Source organism: Dysidea avara, chromosome 3, assembly GCF_963678975.1.
Source record: "Dysidea avara chromosome 3, odDysAvar1.4, whole genome shotgun sequence".
Classification (NCBI taxonomy): Eukaryota; Metazoa; Porifera; class Demospongiae; order Dictyoceratida; family Dysideidae; genus Dysidea; species Dysidea avara.
In genome coordinates, this window is record NC_089274.1 from 43313982 (window position 1) to 43334402 (window position 20421).

Consider the following 20421-nt stretch of genomic DNA (forward strand, 5'->3'; position numbering starts at 1 on the left):
AAAAGTATAACGGAGTTTTACGGCGTAAAACTAATAAGGTAATTAACGTTGGAAAGTCTGAAAGTCGAGCACCTTATCAACCAGTGAAAATCTCTCAGGTCTAATGATGTCGGGATCTCTTCTACAGTTTGTAAAGGCTGTCTACTCTTATACTGGCCAAGACCAGGGCGATCTGGGCCTGCCAGTCGTTGAATCAACCGTGATCTACGTTGCTGAACGCTTGGAAGACGGCTGGTGTCGCGGGTACGCCTGTGGCAGAGAGGGATGGTTCCCAGCATCGTACACAAAAATGATTGTTGTGGAGGTAGGCAAGTGCAAGTCTTTATGTTAACCTTTAACGGCTTTGTGGATTGGCTGGGTGTGTGTGGTTTACTGGATGAGTGTAGTGGTTAATAGAATAAAGGAGTTGGGAGTACATACGAGGACAACAAAATGTGTATATTGTCTTAACAAAATAAGACTCTCTCATCATCATTATACTAACAACACTACACTATTGTTTTATAATCCACATTTAGCCAGCTCTTAATCCACACCATTTGTCTATGATACTTCGCTCGAAGGAATGGGCGGTGTATGCTACCCCAGAAGATAAGATTTACTTTGTCAATCAGACAAACCAATGTAAGACTATTCCACTGCTGTGTGCAGCTGTAGTGAGATATCTCTGTTGTGTAGCAACCACTTGGAATATACCACAGCTACAAAATAGTACAGCCAACAAGCCAGCACCGACCAAGCCAACCACCACATCACCAAAATCTCCCACATCAGCACCTTCAACAAGTACTGCTCGTATGTATCATGTTACCTGGATTGGGTCAATTGTTCTACTTTTGTTTACCAGTTCTAGGGCAATATTACATGTGTTTATCACACACAAATGACTTGTTAACAACATATGTATTGAACAGGTTAACAGATTTGCTCAGTGTTCCAAGTGTTAATTAATACACATGTTGATCCAGTTAATGCTCCAGATGCTTGTATAGTAGTAATACCTGACATAGCAAATTAGGCAATGTGTTTGTGATCTGTTGACAAGTCATTTGTTTACATTTTCAGGTCAACCTGTATCATCGTCGCCTGGTTCAGCCAAGAGACAGTCATCCTTAGAGGTACTAACTGTTGTTGATAGTTCTGACTATGAATAATATAAGCTAATGATTAGAATAATTTGATGAAGTACATTAATTCATTTCTATGAACTGTATTATAATGTTATGTGGGATCTATTGTTCGTGAGTTAATGCGTTTATGCGTTTTCTGTGTAGAAGAAGACTTCTTTACCATCTTCCAAGCCACGTCTTGTTACAATCAATAATTTGACATTTGCTGATGGTGGACCCAAGCAATCACTACTGCAACCAAACCAGCCAAGCTATGTGGATTATTTCTGGGTAAGTTTGTTAGTGTTGTGTGCTTCTCTGCTATCCCTCTGTAAATGGGGACCTGGTGTTAACTGGGGAAGCAATGTATCTACCCACCTAGTGTTAGCTGCATAAGCAAGTGATAACTTACTGTCCATGTTGTACATGAGATTTAGGTGGGACTTTGGGTACCCACACCTTCATCTGTGAGACATGGTACAGTCTCCTGTGGTTACTAGTCCAGCCCCAGGAGGATTAGGATTGGTTGATTGGTTGTTCACTGGACTACTGGACTCAGGTTTTTTTCCTTTTTCACCAAATATTGGTCAACTGGCTATTGTTGTTATATAGAATATGCTAATCTTATGTAGTTAGACCACTCCCACCTCCACACACAAAAGAAAGCAGTGTAGCCATGCCAGAGTATGTCAGCCTTGCTCAGCTGAGGATGGAATAGCAAGACAGTCACTTAATTTTGCTGACTTGGAAGACCATTATTTGTATTAGGGTACATGGTTATGATATAGCTAAACTTCTGTACAATTTATACTCCATGATAAGAAGAATGGTAGTCATGAATGACTCTCTGGAGATCATGCCATGAAAGAAATGTTTGACTGTAGAACAGATGAGTATATTCTTTCGTTTTAAGCACATTGATGCAGTTAACAGCTGTCTCTTTCAAGATTGAATGGTAATTGACACCTGCTCATTGTGTTAATTGTGCTAAAATGCACAGGTAGTGCAAAGTAGACAGTTCTACCTGTATCAAACAGTACGGTAGTACTGTTTAAGTAGGGATCCCCCCAAAAATGACACACGCTGCCTAAAATGCCACTTTTAAAATCATCCTAGAGACTTTTATAATTTCAAGTGTTGCACATGAAACATTAAGGCTGCTGAGTTGTCACTTCGACTTTTGCTAACGCCTGGACTAAGAGATTTGTTACTTAATAGACGGACTGAGACTCGACGGCTTGTTCCTCTGAACACACTGACTCAGCCACTCAGTGCCGTACGGTGAGATCAGCGAGTGACTCAAGTGGAAATTGTGTTACTTCATCCTGTTAGTCGAGACTAAACTCCAGACAATTGAAAGGGCCTGTTCGTTTGAACAACTGCCAGCCCCGGGTGAATAGAATGCAGATCATCATACTGAGACAAGTCATAGATCTGAGTGCCACTGCTACTACAATCAAAGGTAAGCTATGCACGCTACTATGGGCCTATGTACTTCCAATTTTGGCACAGTATGTACTTTAATAAGCTGTACAGGAACTTAATAGAAGTTACACTGTAACTAGCTGTACTACAATAAAAACTAAAACTAGTATTTTTTTTAAATTGCTAAAAATGAAGTAGGGAAAAAAGTAGTGAAACAAGAGATGAATGATGGTATTACAGCATAGCTTGATGGGAAAGTCCCTACTTTGGCACATTTATAATAGCTATAATTTTGCTCAATGCCAAAGTAGGGACTTTTCCCACCGAGCTATGCTGTAATACCATCATTCATCTCTTGTTTCACTACTTTTTATTGCATAGATCCCCACTTTATTTTTAAAGTAACAATTTTTTTAAAATACTAGTATTCTACATTAAAATGTAGCAATAACCACAACCAATTGCCCAAATACATATGTGCTTAAAAGACAGAAGAAAGAAAACCCAGTAGTCCAGTCCACTTGTCCAGTCCAGTGATTGTATACAACCAGGAGGGGTTTGCCATGCAGGCATGCACTGACTTGGGGTGTAACTAATCACTGGATTGGACTGGACCAACATATTTTTTGGATTTACACATTCTGAGGTTGGTTTTATTGAGTCTTTTTAGCAAAGGCCTTCAAAAACTTGCAGCCTCCTAACTACTACTACTAAAATAACAAATGTGAGAAATTGTCAGAGTAAACAAACAGTGATCTTACTACAATCAATATGCTGCGGGGAATGTACTAACAAAGGTTAACCAACAATAAAGTCTTGGAGTTTGTGCAACGGTAATAAATTTTGGATATACATGTAGGCAAGCTAACACATGTAAGAACTATCATAATAGCAGTCATCGTGACATGATTATAGCTACGATGGATTGGTCTAGGATGGATAGCTTACATGTATCTCAGATGGTTTGCCATCACTTTGTTCGTTCAAGGATATCAATATATCTGCCACATTCATTACACTATTCTGATCATCAGTAAGGGACTTGCCCATACCTCACATATCACTTGGGTGTGCCATTAAAAAGTGCTGCAGTTAACAGATAACAGTAAAACGCAATACTGTTTATCACTTACATACATAATGGCCAGCCAGCCAGCCGATATCCTGGCTACATTATAAGATGGCTGGAATGTGGGAGATCACCAGTAATAGTAGTTATTGATTGTAATATTGTCCCACAATGTCACTTGTAGTCAGACAAACTGGACAAGTCAGGGTTTGATGTTCTACTAGCTAAACACATCAATGGTAAGACAGTGATGAAAGACATTATTGACTTCATGAAGGAAAGGTAAGTACTTCTCTGTGTGGTGTTGTTATGGGTAATATTACCATAGAGCTGCTATTGAAGATGCTTATGCTAAGAGTTTATCAAGATTATCCAAGTCAACATTAGGATCCCAGGAGGAAGGGTAAGCTAAGGACAATATCAATGTGTGTGTGTATTGAAGTATATTATTTTGTTATTCCAGCTCACTGCTGCAGGCATGGCACAGCATCAAAACAGAGCTTGCATCAAGAGCCAGTATACATGCTAATTTTTCCAATCAGGTAATGAATTAAATCAAAACATGTACACATACACATAATCTCTGGCTGCTTATTTGGCGTTATCTGTGTACATGTGTGTGCATGCACACGGCAAACAAACCTCACACACACACTATAATGGTGTACTGTACTAAGTTGTACATATAATCTTATACTCAACATATTTATAAAACTATGATTCCCAGTTACTTGCTGACTTCAACAAAGAAATGTTTGAGTATAAAGAGTCACAGAAAAAGGACCGGAAACAAGTTTGTAACTTGTAATATTAATGTGGCACAAATCTATTTTTGTGTACTTTACAGCATGAAGTTATTATATCTCAAGATCGCAAGCAACTCCAACAATTGGACATTTCAATAGACAGGGTATAAATGCATTTTAATGGGCACAATTGTACTGTGTTCACTGTTAGGCAAAACAGACGTTGATGGCCAAACAAAAGGAGATAGAAACCAAAAAACTTGCCCGCAAAGTAAGTTCCACACGTTTAACTTGTCAGTTACAATGACTGCACTGTTTAGACATCACTGAAGGAGGTTGAAGTAGCACGGAGAAAATCTTCATATGCTAGTAAGTAAATGACACAGTGTTCAGGCTGATACAAGTTGAATATACGTATCGTCTGGTTTACACATGGGTAGGGTATTGGTATAGAAATAGCTCTGAAGATATTGGAAAATACTTAGATATTCTTATGCTGCTTAGCATAGCTTGTTAAAACACATCCTGTATAAAAATCACCCTCAAAATGTTTACTGCCTTGCAGGTGAGGAGCTAAAACGTGTAGAGGAGTCTTATAATGACAGTCAAAGGAAATGGATTGATGACATGATTGCCGCTTGTCAAGTGAGTGATGTGTATTAGTGTTGCACCGATCATCAGCCAACTAATCGAAATAGGGTCATTAATAGGCTTTTGCCAATTTATTGGAGTTGGTCAAGTGATTGAGCCAATATTTACTATGTACATGCATAAAAATACATGAAGTTCATACATGTTCTAGAAGTTTTTCATGCTATTCATTGCACATTTGCAGCCATAACTTCGGTTTGGTGGTTTGCATTAACCTACAGAATTTTGATTTAGCTAAAATGTTCACCACTAATTGAAAAACCCACAAAGGTGTAGTCACTTACATAAATGAAGAAAAGAAAAAATCTTGTTTATGTCTACCGTATCATAAACAAATGCATGTGATGTGCCTATCATTAGGGCTACAGGAATGAAACAAAGATATTCAAACTCTCCATGAGCAGGTGAATAAGATGGTGTATAGGTTTAGTTGGTTTGAGATTTGCTTTTCTGCTTGATTAAAACTTTCATATTTTGTTTTCTTTTTTTAGTATATAATTACACCAATTTTTTAAAGTTTGTTTTTCTCAAAAGTATGTTTGTGTGAAATAAGTGAGACAGTCACACATGTGTTAACCATGTGTTGTACATAAAATAGTGAATTGCACATGTGTAACTGAACTACTGGAGTCCCCTCAGAATCAGCTACAATCAGAATCAACAAATCAGCTAATTGCTAAATCTTTTATTGGTGCAACGCTATGTGTTTTGTCTTGACTACAAGCCTGGTGCTTTTCTTATATTATATAACTCCCCATCCATTTGCTATAAAACAGTTTATGCCATGGAATTATTGGGCCTTGTAGTTATTGCCTATTTGAGATGTAACTTGACAAAGTGGTACTGTATAATATCCATATAAAAGCCCGGGTGTTTGTTTCCTGTATGCGATTTTGGACCCAGTGTGTAAACAAGCCCGGCATCTATTCAGGTCCAGATGTTTATTTCTTAGAGCACACGAGGTGAAGGGTGGTTGTGAACAAAGTGGTGCTGAAAGTGCTTATATAATCGACTTACAGTTTGGAATCTTCACTTTGCAACAATGAAATACGAGGTGAACAATGTTTATCCAGTATATACACTCTTGTACAGCACACGACTCTGGCGTTTATTAGAATTATAGTTTAGTTTTTGGTACCCCGGCGTCTATATGGACCCAGGAGTGTATTCTATAGTTTGGAATGAAGTACCCGGAGCCCAGGTGTTTATTTGAGCCTGGCTTTAATACGGATATATACAGTATATCCCTCCCTGAAAACTAGTGTTGTTGAAATTTGGTCAGTAGTGTTTACTATACAAGACTATTTGCAATACACAACATTTTTATGGTGAAATATTTTCACTAGTTTCAATTTACTACCCATTGTAATACCAATATATCCCATTACAAGGTGTAAGTTGTTATTGAGTGTTCAGTGTTGATTGTCATGACAATATCACAACAATTGTTGAAGTGTTGATCGATGATCTTGTTTGTTGTGCTCAAGACATTCAGTCAACAATTTTTGCACACAAGGTAACATCACCATATAAGGTGGCTACAACATCAGGTTGCAGCTGATCCAATTACATGAGGCTGAGCTGCCTTTTTTGAAAACATATATTTCAAACTAGTGAAGCAATACAGTCACTAGAACCAAATGTGGTAAAACAATGATGTAACTTTAATGGAGAATTAGAGGCACTACCTCTAGTTATCACAGAACCACCGATATTTTTAAGCTTTGTCATTAATTGTTTATTCCAATGGTGTTATATGTGACCGTCTCAGCAACAACCGACCTAGTTTGCATCTTTAAAAACATTATGTTGAATGGATCTCCAAAGTTTCAGCCTGAGTAGTTTTGGAATTATAGCGCTAGACAGCAAGAAGAGCAAATTTATTTGTACAGTGACTATACTGAAAATAAACTATAGGTGCATACATTCAGCCCATTCGCATTAGTTACAGCATTGGGGTTTGGCTTGTTCTGTAGTCACTTGTGCATATACATATAAGGCAGTTTTATTGAAGAAATTACAACAATCTTGTTTATATCTATTGCATTGTAAACAAACACATGTGACACGTGTACCAGACACAAAAAAAAGATTTTCAAGCTCTCCATGAGCTGGCAAATAAGATGGTGTACATTTTTAATTGATTTGAGTCTTGCTTCTCTAAGTGATTGCTCAATTAAAACCATATTTTTTCTTTGAAGCACATGTGTAATTTTACGAGAGAGAAAAATTGTTTTTCTCAAAACACATGCTTGTGTGAACTGGGTGGGCTTTTGCTGAGACGGTCAATAACATGGAAAGTAATGAAAATGCACACCTGTGGACTATATACAACATTGGCCAACAACTCCATCAAGTACTATAGAGCTCTTTTCAGCATGTGAGCAAAATTACGTATTCTAAAAGGGTCGCCCACGCGTAAGTAGTACTGGTGCACAAGATAACGATGGTGATTTGTGCATTTGTTGGTTGTTCGATGCGGTCAGACTGAGACAAGGGGATTTCCTTTTATAGAATCCCTGCAGTTAGAAGGAAAAGTTCTAGACGCAAGTTTGAGCTGTTGATAAGGCGGAGAGCTGGGTATGTGGCAGCTATTTCCAGAGAAGACCTAGACATTAAAGCGTTAGGAAAGTATCGAGTCTACTCTTGTCACTTCCTATCTGGTAAACCTGCAGCTCTTAAGGATGACACTGACATAGACTGGTTACCTACAATTAACCTTGGCCATTCTAAAAGGACCACCCGTGATTCTGCTGAGCAAGCTGTAATGTGTGTGATGCGTCATGAAAGAGCAAGAAGGAGGAGAGACATGCAGCGAGCCAAACAACAGCAGGATATAGAGTTATCACACCAGCCTGACATTTTCGTTACGAATAAGATTGACGACACCATAAAAAAAGAAGTTGAGTCAATTATCAATGAATTTACCGTAGCTGAAGATGCTACACATGCTGTTGCAGAACAACTTCTTGAGGAAACAGTCGTATCAGTCAACAGTGAAGTTGGTCGTGAACAAATTGAATTAGCCATTCTTGAATCAGCAGCAGGCAAATGTAACTGTGCTGATATGGTGAAGGTTTAGAAGGAAGAGTTGGCAGCTTGCTACACAAAGATAAACAAGTTGTCTGATGAGATTGCAGTATTGCAGCAACATGTGTGTTCAGCGGTGCCATTCAATGAACAGTCACTTGTAGATGATGCCTGTGTGCAGTTTTATACTGGCTTACCCAATTTATATATTGTCAAGACAGTACTTGACCATGTGCACAAGACAATGCCAGGAGAAAGGGCCACCAAGCTGTCCCCCTTTTAAGAATTTATGTGTGTCTTGCTAAAGCTTCATTTAAACAGTCCTCTACAAGATTTAGCATATCGCTTTCAAGTCTCTCTATCAACTGTGTCCAGAATTCTTTCCAAATGGCTTGTGCAGATGGATATCAGATTGCAAAAGCTAATTGTCTGGCCAGACCATGATAGTTTACACAAAACAATGCCAAAATGCTTCCAGACACCATTTGGTAAATCAGTAGCAATTATCAATGACTGTTTTGAGGTTTTTATTGAGCGTCCCTCCAATTTAGAGGCTTGTGCTGTTACTTGGTCTAACTATAAGCACAAAAACACAGCAAAAATTTTGCTAGGAATTGCTCCTCAGGGTGTGGTGGCTTTTGTTTCGGATGCATGGGGTGGTCGTGTGAGTGACAAATACTTGACTGAACATTGTGGATTATTATCTAAACTGCTTCCTGGTGACATCGTATTAGTTGACTGTAGCTTTGATATTGCTGAGTCAGTTTGTGTCATGCAAGCACGTCTGCATATTCCTGCATTCACAAAAGGGAAGGATCAGTTAAGTGCACTTGAGGTTGAATAAACAAGGAGTATAGCCAATGTATGTATCCATGTGGAGAGGGTGATAGATCTGGTGAGACAGAAATACTCGATTCTTCAGAGTACAATCCCCATTCACTTTGTATAAAGTGTAGACATGGAGAAGATATTCCATTAATTGACAGAATTGTTCGTGTAAGCTGTGCACTCACAAATATTTGTAATTCAGTAGTCCCATTTGATTAGATAATTTACAAACATGTATTGTATAATAATTATTATGTATGCAAATCATGTATGTATAATACATCTCATACCACAACTGAGTCAATTAAGTTTCCAATAGTTGTTGTAGTTTGGAGCAGTCAGAACAGTACTACTTTCCTTTAGGAACACAAGACAGATCAAGGCACCTCACATGGAACCATTCTATCAGGCAGTCCGGATTGTCACAAGCAATCATTAGTCCTTCTTCTGGACCACGACAGTAGCAGAAGGTTTGCTCCTCTATACTGGTATAGTTGTTGCTACTTGGTTCACCACTACTTGGCAGCTCACTATCTATTGAGTCAGAAGTGCTGATGTTGTCCCTGGTGAACCAATTACTCAAGATCTCTGGTAACAGGCATGTCCTAAAAAATACTCTGCTTTTCTCTTGTTCTCTTCCCAAAATGTTGGTTGTCTAGTAATCTGTTCAATGTGCAAACCTTGCATTTCATTCTCAGCAAATGTGCAGACACAAAAGTATGAATAATCAACGTCACAAATGAACATTTTGTGTCTGAACTTGATAAAAGTATGCATGTGTACAATCCTACTTGACCAATCCATCTCTTTCCTTCAGGCAAAACCCTTTATCTTGAACAGCATCTTGAATCGTTTCATAACAATGGGAGTAGGGACACCTGATTTCAAGAATTCCCTTACCACAGCAACTACAATCTAAAATGGCATCAGGTGAGGCACCCATGAAAGGGCCACTTGGGATTAATAACAAGCCCACTGTTTGTAATGTGAAGATTCACGTGGTGATGTTTTTGAGCTCTAAGGTAAATTTCTTGGGCTATTCTCTCTTGTTTGCTTCCCCATGCAGTTTGTTTACTATCAAAACTAAATTCTTCTGGATAACAGATGGTCTTAATGAGAGATTGAGAAGGGTAGGCTGGGTTTGTATGACAAACAGACTTCATTCTTGATGCTGTGACTCTTCCAGCTCTAAATGTGAACCACAACCTTGACTGGCTTTGTAACCTTGTCTCCTCTTCAACAGCCAGAGACACTTCAACAGTCATTTCTAGTACTGTGGTTTCACTAAGTGCCAGAAGCTCATCATACCCCAGATCAACATATTCTGGTTGCCTTAATGCCTTGGGAAATTTGGTAGTATAAACTTCGGTATGAATGGTTCAGAATAACCTGATACTACAGAAAATACTGCAGGACGTGTGCCTCCAAGACTAAGGTTCTCAAACAATGTTGCCATTTCAGAGTCTGTAGCAACTTCTCTGTGTGCAACAAGCAGTACATCACTCTCCATTTTTGGACTATCTTCTCCATCAATTAGCTCATCAAGTTTCGTTTCTTACCACGGGCTGAAGTAAAGTCAATTTTTTTAATAGGTCGGTATTCAATTGACTTCATGTACGATGGTATAATCCATTGACATGCTTGTTGTGTGCTTGTCTCAGTACCTTGGATCTTGCCAGAGCCTCGAGGTAAAAAAAGGCAGCAGCTATATGAGTGCATGCCTCACCCAAGCCAGCCATGCAGTTGCAGTGGGCACAACAGACTTCACCACTTAGCTCAAGTATGATCCAACAGCTTAATGCAGTCTCACTGATGCGCTGTGAATGACGGACCTATATAATGACAATAATAACATAACTGACAATACTCCTCGTGGTCAGCATAAATTCAAGTGAATTGGATTGTGAGCAATACTGCTATCAGTGCATGAATTCAGTAGCTAAAGCCAGCAAATACAGTGCATGGAACCCTAACATTTTATGACCAGAATTTTAGGCCTTTATTAACTGTACTATAGACGCATTTTCCTTATCTTTTAGAGAAATGTCCAGTTGGGACTAAAATCTATTACTGATAGAGCAGGTTTTTCCTTAATTCGGGGAATTTATTAAAGAGGTTTCACTGTAAGGACGTATAGATATGTGATAATGCATTACAAAGCTTCAGCAAGTGCATTATACACGAACAGTACCCCTCCCCCAGGTTTCTACTTATCTACTTATGCGTCCACAAGTTAGATATTTTCCTGATACTTTTCTTGTTTTGACGTCCTTAACCCACCCACAGACAAACTGGTTGTAAGCCTCCAGTCCTTTGCGAGCTTGAAACTGTGTAGCTGTCATAAAACTGGTTTTCAAGACCAAGTACGGCACCAAATCACAGGCATCAACTGAAAGCATTGTACGGCAAACATCGCCAATAGCAACTCCAGAGAAAGGGTCCACTCCGCCTAGAGTAGATATTTTGTCTAAATATCTATCCTTTGCTTCTCGGGAGAGTTTTTCGGCATACGGCGAGAGCTTAGCCATTCTATCCCCTTCTACGCAGCCCCTAATTACCAGCACCTGTGCACCATTACGACTGATGCGTGGGCGAACATAAAAATTGCATCATTTTGCTCACGTGGTGAAAGAATTCTATTGTAGAATAATGCTTACCCAGTGCCTATACCACATTTGATGGTCCTGTGGTGCATAATTTTGAAGTTATTTAGCGAGAAAAGGAGACCGTTTGGCTAGTCAGTGTGTGCTTTGTATAACTAATCACACGATGGCAGCTGGTGCCGTTCGCCAGTGAATTAACCAGAGTTGTGACAAGCTAGTAGTTTTAAAGCGTGAATAATGTTAGTTGTATTAACAACAATAGCTGGGAGCTTGTTCTGTTAGTGCACTGAGATGTTTCGCTGTGGTCTATGGAGCATTACCACAAACATGCTGACCAATTAATTTTGTACGGCTGCCCTTAATCCGTTCAGCACTACCTTAATTGATATTTGATAATTTTGCTAATAAACGAATATTTGCAGACTTACTAATTGTGTTGAGATTCACCACCATGTTAGCAGTAAAAAAGAAAGCATAGATTTTTGTTCTACAAGGTAAGAAATGATTGGAACCAAAGTGGCTTAGCGCAAGGTTGTTCATTGGCCAAGTTATTTTAATAATCGGCTCTAAACTTCAGAGTTATATAGGTATAAAATGAAGGCGTGCTATTTCACAAAACTTTGTAAAGCATCACAGGCTATCACAACAGCTTTTAGGCATAGGTTAAGTTGTGCACTAGCGAAATTTTGGGGCACCCTAAAATAGCTCATTAAGCACGTGGGTTGTTTGGTGTGGCTGAACTGAATCAGTTCAGTGCCACCTTAAACATGAATTAATTTTGTGTGACTCTCAGAGAACACTCATAGTTTGCACCAACATGAAGTGAAGTGCAGATTGTCTCCCACTATTGGCAGTGTAACTTTTACTGTAGCTTGTGTCTCATACAATTTGCATAGTAATCAAAGGTACTTCAACAGCAGATTTTTGTGTAATTATGAAGACATGTAGACAGTAGCTCTTGTAGACCATCTTTTTATTCCATAGATAATTAATTGATTACACTAGGGCTGAAACGGATAGCAATTTTACTATCTGGGTATCGTCAGCAAATTTTTCCGGATATCTAAGGATAGTGGCATCATAGCTTGTTGGAAGAAACTATGTCATAGACATTCACACCACATCTTTGATCACATACAAATAGTATCTCAACAATAACAACATGTGTGTGGTTCTAACTTATCGGTAATACTTTTTACTACAGGATGAGTTCTAGAAACAATACACTTGAAATAATCATCGTGTAGATGTGACAATAGCCAACAGTTCACACCTTCAATGCTTCTAAACTATACGGAATACAACAAAATTGAACTCTTAAAAAAGTTAAGAGGAAGAGCCATCAAGTTTGTGTTTGTATAATGCTAGTAGCATGTAGGAAAGAAGAGATAGAAAAACTGCTATGCCACATTATCGATTGTGACTCGTGCTATCTTTGGCTGAAAGAAAGCTTATGCACGTACTGAAGAACCATTTGACTAGCAACACCACCATCCAGCTGGTCACCAAAGCTACAACTTGGAAGTGCCAACAAAATCACCTAACTGCAAGATGATTACATGTAATACTAACAGAGGAGAGTATAATGAAACAAGTACACAAAAAAAATTGGAATTTTCAACTAGAGTAGGGACCATAGCACATCGATAAAAAGTACTGAAACAAGTTGGAGTAGTGTACAATATTAAATCACAGTAAAACAATAAGAAGTGTTATATCCCTACTGTGCATTTCCGTTATATAGTATCTTGAGCACAGTAGTAGGGATATAACACTTCTTATTGTTTTACTGTGATTTAATATCGTACACTACTCCAACTTGTTTCAGTACTTTTTATCGATGTGCTATGGTCCTTGAAAATTTCAATTTTTTTGTGTACTTGTTTGTTAACTTTTTTTGTAAAATAAAATTATTATGACTGATGAACCTGCGCATACCGTATCAAAAGAAAGAAATGGTGCCACACACCCCAGCTATCAATTATCGGCTGAAAGTGAAGTATCCATTACGGTTTGTTGTCAGCTATGTATACAGCATTGCGAATCAAGAACTGTTCGAAAAGCACCTCTGCAGTCAAGCTAGTCTCACGTGCCAGACAGTTTTTGTGGGGGCAGTAAATAAACCGTCTGGTCACTGTTGCACACATTCTGGGACCACTGTCGAATTGTTGGCAGAACCAATCAGATCACTTCGCGGACTCTGTGATGAAACAAACACTAATAATTCAAATTCTTAGTCAATAAAGAACTGAAACTCGGCTACAGATCACTTTTTCGAAAGTTTAACAATGCCATGGGCTTAGGATCTTTGTTTCCCTGATACAGGGCTCTTAAAAGCGTTGGTATGAGAACGATTACAGTTCACTATAGATTTGTGAAACGGTGGAATTGTCGAGGAAGACGTTCAGCAATGTTTCGAATACGTCACCAGGACATTACCAGTATAATTATCATATTAGTCTGCTCACAGAGGTGATTGGAACGAATATTACATCATCCTTGGCACAAAACAATACCATGATGTAATGTAATTGCATTCCAGTAAGTTCACGGAAAGTGTGCAACAGTGACCAGACGGTTTATTTACCGCCCCCACACAAACCGTCTGGCACGCGAGACTACAATCAAGCCATTATGAAAAATATGAATGATTTCCATTACATATAGGGAAGCCATCACGCTACCGCCAAATTTGCACCTTTCACTGTCAGCAAAGATGAATGGGACACAAAGGAGGACACTAGTAAGTCCATGAAGAATGCATTGTACGTACTGCAGTATGCTAAAAAGCACACGTCCGGCTGAAGCGATGTTAAAAAATCAAGCCCGTAGCCTTAGCCATTATCAAATTATGGTTGTCTGAAGGCATCAGTTACTCAGTCAGTCACTAGAAAATTCTGTTTAATGATATTTTTTTTGACAACTTGTTGAAAGTGTTTCAGGTCAATCTGAAGATTTGTTTGGGCTTAGTTTTACCTAACCAATACTGCCTCATCGTCATCAGGGAAAAGTGAGGCTGGTTTTTGAGTGATGTTTTTTTCATGTGCCACGCCCAAACCTTTGTGGTCCCTACTATACAGTACCATCGTACTGTATGATGCACAGGAAAGCAGTTGACAAATACATGCTATAAAGAAAATTTTCATTTTAATCACTCTGTTTCACAGTGAAGCAAGTCTCAAACTTATACACCATCTTGTTTGCTCGTTCATGGAGAGTTGGAATATTTTTGTTTTATTCCTGTAGCCCTAAACAGCATTTGTATTGTGCATTTGTGTAGACATAAACAATGTTGTCATTTCTTCATTTGAAAAGTTGTTGTACTGAGATACAGTAAATACGTGGCTACACTATGTCTCAGTGGATTTGCCAATCCATGCATATCACTTGGACCAACAAATGAACATGCAAGTTATGGCCTCGAATTTAAACACTGACAGTACACAACGTACTACACCAGTGTATGTGCTAACAGGTTAATATTAATGCCCATAATGATGCAGTGTTTAAGGAATGGCCATGGGTGACCGAAGTTTTGAAGTGTGTGTAGATTGAGTACTGTTTGTATGTGAGTAGTTTGTGAGGCACATAGCACTAATCAGTATAAATTGTTCCTCTTTGTTAGACCAGGCACTCTCAGTTGGTTTGTTTTCTTTCACCTTTTACAACCGACCATGTGATCATCATGGTGTGATCATCATGTAACCATGTGTAGACCATGTGATCATCATGTGTACTTCATAGGATTTGGAGGAACATGAACAAGAACGATCCAAGTTTTTACAGAGAATGTTTTACAAATACGTTGATCTACACATTGCAGTACATGAAAAAAGTGGTGAGGTGAGTCATGAGTAAAGTGGAATATATAGCTTGGCCTATTGGTGGGGCTGAAAAACTTTCTTAGTTTTGGAGTGTATTCTTTAGTTGCTCACGAATACTAGTTACTCCTAGAGATGTAACTGCTTGATATGAAGTGTTGTGTAGTATTTGTACATGACAATAACACACCATATATGTGAACAATAAAATACCATTAGTGAAGAATTTTGTTTCAGTGTTACATATAGTGGTGGGGGCAAATGAGGCAACTTCTTCCTCACTTTGAAGAGTGGATGGGGCAGTACCCTCAGTTTCCAATTCCCAGAAACTCAGCACAACAACTATTGTACTTTACTCATTAGACTATTTGATTTAGTAGAATTTTTTGCTAACAGTTGAATGGGATCAGTGCTGGGAGTGCACACCTTCGTGATACTCTAATAGAGCAGTCACCTAACTACTCTAATAGTACATTCACCGGAACATAAATTCTGTCTGCATTAATAGATGTATTTGTACATAATCAAGTGCATACCTTAATGATAGTCATTTGCCATAATATTATAGGATCAAGTACGCATGTATCACTAAGTACTAAGGTACAATGATTTGTTGGGTTTCCTAACCTACAGCATGACTTGCCCCCCTTTCCCCCAACTTTGGAGTACTGTACTCCACCCATATGGGATATAATAGCATGTAGGTCAAGGATTGTATAGATGTAACATTTTGTTTAAATTGAAATACAATTTCATCTCCCCAGTCACTCTCCAAGGTAACAGATGCAGTGGATTCTGTTAATGCCAAAACTGACCGTGACGTGTTCATCAGAAAACAAAGCACAGGAACACAACGACCAGTAGACAGAAGATGAATTAACAACATGTATAGCCTTCATCACCATCCCATATTATATTGTTTACTACTATATTTATATATTGTTTATGGAATACTGTAATTACGTTTATTGTTGGTTTGTAATGTCAATCCAACTACATTGTTATTGTGTATATACAATATAATTCTGTACAAAAGGATATATCATTAGTAACCAGTGTTATCCTAGTCCGACATCTAATGACATCATCACAACAAATCCAATCACTACTCCAACTGATGACAGTTTTCCATTACCACTATAGAAAATAATAGATGGTGGGCAATAATTAGACTAGGTGCATGGGGTTGAGGCAAAGAAAAATAACCTCCCATACACATGAGCTGTGTAAATGATAACATGATATGATTATCATGATAAAGATAATGGCTTTAATTCCAATAGATTGTGTATCAAAAGTGGTTACAACTGGCTGCAGCATTACAGGAAAGTCTTTCAAGTTGTAAATAATTATTATATGCTGACATTACAGAGATAACATCATTTACCAGTTTTTGTTATTGAAAATAATCAAATAATAGTTTTTTTCATTATCACATAATAGCCCTAACATACACTATGACACAATGCTGTAATCTTCACTTAGTGGTTACATACTTAATATGGCCACCTCACTTTAACAGCTAAATTGTATTGTATGACCTTTTTATTGATCCATAGCTGGCCAAGGTTTCACTGACACAGTTACATTAAAGTATTGCCGTGTCTGTACACATAACACTAGAGTGCCTGAAATTGTATGTGACACTTAGAATGTACAGAGTAAATAGACAACACTGGCTACTGCTACTCTATCATGTCACTACATAATAAGGTGCTCTAATACAAGCCTCTTACTACGAGACAACATGTACAATTTATTCCACTAACCACGAATAAGCCTCTGGTATAATATCATCCACCACTACGTACACCATGGCTCCTGCTGCAAACGCCAGAGCATATGGTAACAATGGCTCTGCTAACTGTAACATGAAACAGTTGACTTTACAAGACAAGGAATACATAGGAACCTCTTCTGGATTAGAAGCTTAATAGGTAACCTAGTAAAGTTCCTGCCACCAAAGTATGTGGTATTTCCTTTCATACTGTATAATGTTTTTAAGGGGGTGATTTGGCAACTATCAATGAACCCCCCCCCCCCCCCCCCCAAAAAAAAATTTTTTTTTACATAGCTTGATCAAAATGGAATTTTTTGAGTACTGAAGAAGCGAAAATGTACCCCCTTAGAATTTTGGATGGTGGCATCTGCAAAAAATTTCTGCCTCAAACAAATCCTGCAATACGGATACTACAGTATCCAGATCAGTCACTGAAGTGGTTCCACAGGTAAGAGACCTTCTTACCACTACAGCAATGGTACCAAACAATCCAGCTGCCGGCTCTACCATACCACTCAACTGGCCCCACCTGGAAGAAGTGTGTTTATATAAACATGTGTCTAGTAAAATGATACAAATTTATACTGAATAGGAGCCCAGCCATTTACAAACCAAAATCAATAAAATAGTGCATTTATTAATTTAGCTTCTAAAGCAAACGTTCAGCCATACTCTAACATGAAAGACATGTTGTTATGATGTAAATATATGGCTGCTAATCTTGCCATAATGGGGTGGCTAGTAATAAAGATGTGGCTTTTATTCAGTACAGTGTATATCATGAACTAACCAGAAACTATGCCATGATGACATGCCAGCTGCTCGTAAAGGCAAGCTAACGGCAAGACCTTCTGGAAAATTTTGTATACCAATTCCAATAGCAAGACTCCTACAAGACAGAAGTTAAAACAATATGGATATTCTGTGCATGACTTTGTACCGTGCACTCTCAAAAGTTGTTGAAGGGCTTTTCCCTATCGCACCAAATCCAACACCAACTGCCAATCCCTCTATGATGAAATACACAAACACATTGAGTACCTACTGTATGTTAGGAGGACAATGAATACAAGTTGTAGGGTAAACATGTGTAATAGCTAGTGTGCATGGAAAATAAATGCAACACACATGTGTAGCTCTGTGATGACTTGTACATATACAGTGGAACCTCAATTATCTGAATTGATTGGGGGAAAGGGTGTTCATATAATAGAATAGTACATAAAACCAAACATCCATACATTTATACAGAGCTTTGCTCAACTACTCTAATAAAGCATACATTTGTTTACAAAATACTCTAATTGAGCAGTCGATTTGGTGTTCGTATAATCTTCCACTGTGTACATTACAAGTAGAACAAAAATTTTGAAATTTTAAGTTAGAAAAAAAAAGTGAAACAAGGGAATTCTGCTTTTTTATAACATACTGCATCAAAAGAAAGAATGGCGCCAGGCTGGCATGCCATAAAATTAAATACACAATGAAGCAATACCCAAGAGCCTACACAGCTATGACTAATGATTCATGGTAACATTAACTACATAATAGCAACAACCCGACATCTGCTTACTTCTGAGTATCAGTGAATAGTTAGCACTGTTAATTTCAAGAGATACACTTTATGAAGCCAACTTCTGAAAAGTACTGTCATAAAACATTAATGCCTGTACTCTAAAGGTTTCATCTTTGGATACATAGTACAGTACAATGAATTCCTGTACAATTCAGATTATAGTTTTGTTGATATTTTACCCACCTGGAATATTGTGTACAGTAATGGCTACAATCAACAACAAAATTCTCCTCCAACTTTCATTTTTCTTTATCTGACTAATGTCACTCCTTGTAGGGGAGACATCGCCAGATTTAGTGTAGCCATCACCATGACGACCTGTCCTACTCCTTAGGTTACCTGTACCATCTTCTGCTGACTGTGACAACAATAAGATGTTGTTTTATGACACAGTGATAGCTTACAGTAATGGTGCTGTTAACTTCTTCTGATGTTTCTTTTTTGGCATTGATCTTGTGTACTTCAGATGCCCAGTTACTGGAATGTAGTCCCTATACATGTGTGAATAAAGGACATATTTACATATTGCACAAACAAAGCAATGATTTTGGCTGCCATAAACCTTGGTCATGCCTACCCAGAAACGCTGGAGCACCTGAGTGTCAGCACAGGCAGAATTTGTACCTATAGGAGGCTCTACCATGCCCACACAACACTATGAAATTATTATTACCAAATAAGGCAACAAGGCATCTGCTCCAGCCACAAACAAAGCTCCAAGAATAAACCCAATGGACACAGGTACAAACACCAGATCTCCATAATTGCCTGAGTCTTCAGCCATCTCAATAGCAGGTGCTAGCAGAGACCAGTAGGATGCTGCCAACATCACCTAACACAACATTACAAAGATGATGTATGGTACGGACGTATACATGATATTATTATATGGCCAATAAGGAAAGCAGGCTGGTATTACAACCGCATGTATTGAGAATTTCAGTGTGTTACTGTAAGTACATAATATATGTGGAAATTCAGAAACTACACTGTGGAACCACAAGGTTTAGACTCTGAACACCCCAGTAAAAAAACCCACAGCCTCCAGAAATAAGCTAGCATGGGATGATTAAACTGGGATGGGAGCGGGTGAGTTCAATTCACTTGTAGCATACAAGGGGAGTTAGAGAGTGAGAACAAGCTAAGGGATCTTGCCATGTCAATAACATTATTGGATTTTACATCAAAATTGCTGGATTCTTCCCACCAAAATGATTGAGATACTCTACTAAAATCAACTGCAGTCTTTCTCTGACACAAGAAAGTCATGTAGTTTGCATATAGTTTACTTCTTTGCTTGTCTGCTTTTTAGATCACACACTAACTATAAAGAGTATCATTTCGGTGAAAGGATCTAAGTATTTTGATGGAAACTTTAACATATCACAAGCATTACTGTCTAAAACTTAACTCGCCCTTCTTGTCCCCAATACCCACCCACACCGCGCAGGCGCTTATACTTACGTACAGGCTACAGCCTACCCTGTAATACATGAGATGTACTCTTAACTATTGCTCGTACGACTTACTCCAGCCGCGAAACCCAGACTTCCGTCGAGCACACTTCTCTAAAGGATATAGAAAACAGTTTACGAAGTGCGCGTTAAATTGAAACACTCACTTGACCGCTTGAGAATACGAACACCAGACCAGCTCCGATGGCAGTAAGGCCCCAAGTGAACAACGTCCCTAATAGTGACTGTATAATAGGACTGTAGCCTTCTATCATCGTATTACAGGGGTACAAGTTATTATTTCATTGTATTACGCGCTTAGGGTACAC

General features: G+C 38.4%; 2 protein-coding genes across 3 annotated transcripts; one reads left to right on the plus strand and one right to left on the minus strand.

Moving 5' to 3' along the window:
* The first annotated feature begins 9 nt into the window (after window positions 1-9).
* Window positions 10-16361, plus strand: LOC136251098 (growth arrest-specific protein 7-like). 2 transcript variants are annotated; one of them, XM_066043481.1, is made up of 15 exons: window positions 10-304; window positions 519-624; window positions 679-795; window positions 1066-1118; window positions 1275-1400; window positions 3788-3885; window positions 3932-4006; window positions 4067-4145; window positions 4331-4396; window positions 4451-4513; window positions 4561-4620; window positions 4670-4718; window positions 4915-4994; window positions 15206-15304; window positions 16047-16361. In XM_066043481.1, exons 1-15 carry the CDS (start codon window positions 104-106, stop codon window positions 16155-16157), a joined length of 1383 nt encoding a protein of 460 aa, XP_065899553.1. In that variant the 5' UTR covers window positions 10-103; the 3' UTR covers window positions 16158-16361. The 2 variants fall into 2 exon arrangements, with proteins under 2 accessions (XP_065899553.1, XP_065899554.1); XM_066043482.1 differs by having other exon boundaries at window positions 11-304; window positions 679-786.
* Window positions 16242-20401, minus strand: LOC136251099 (zinc transporter ZIP11-like). The gene is made up of 10 exons (XM_066043483.1): window positions 20260-20401; window positions 20168-20206; window positions 19312-19470; window positions 19043-19129; window positions 18822-18996; window positions 18003-18072; window positions 17853-17951; window positions 17528-17591; window positions 17052-17146; window positions 16242-16419 (listed from the first exon to the last, which is right to left on the minus strand). The coding sequence occupies exons 1-10, from the start codon at window positions 20365-20367 to the stop codon at window positions 16341-16343; spliced, it is 975 nt and encodes a 324-aa protein (XP_065899555.1). The 5' UTR covers window positions 20368-20401; the 3' UTR covers window positions 16242-16340.
* Between the last annotated feature and the right edge of the window lie 20 nt (window positions 20402-20421).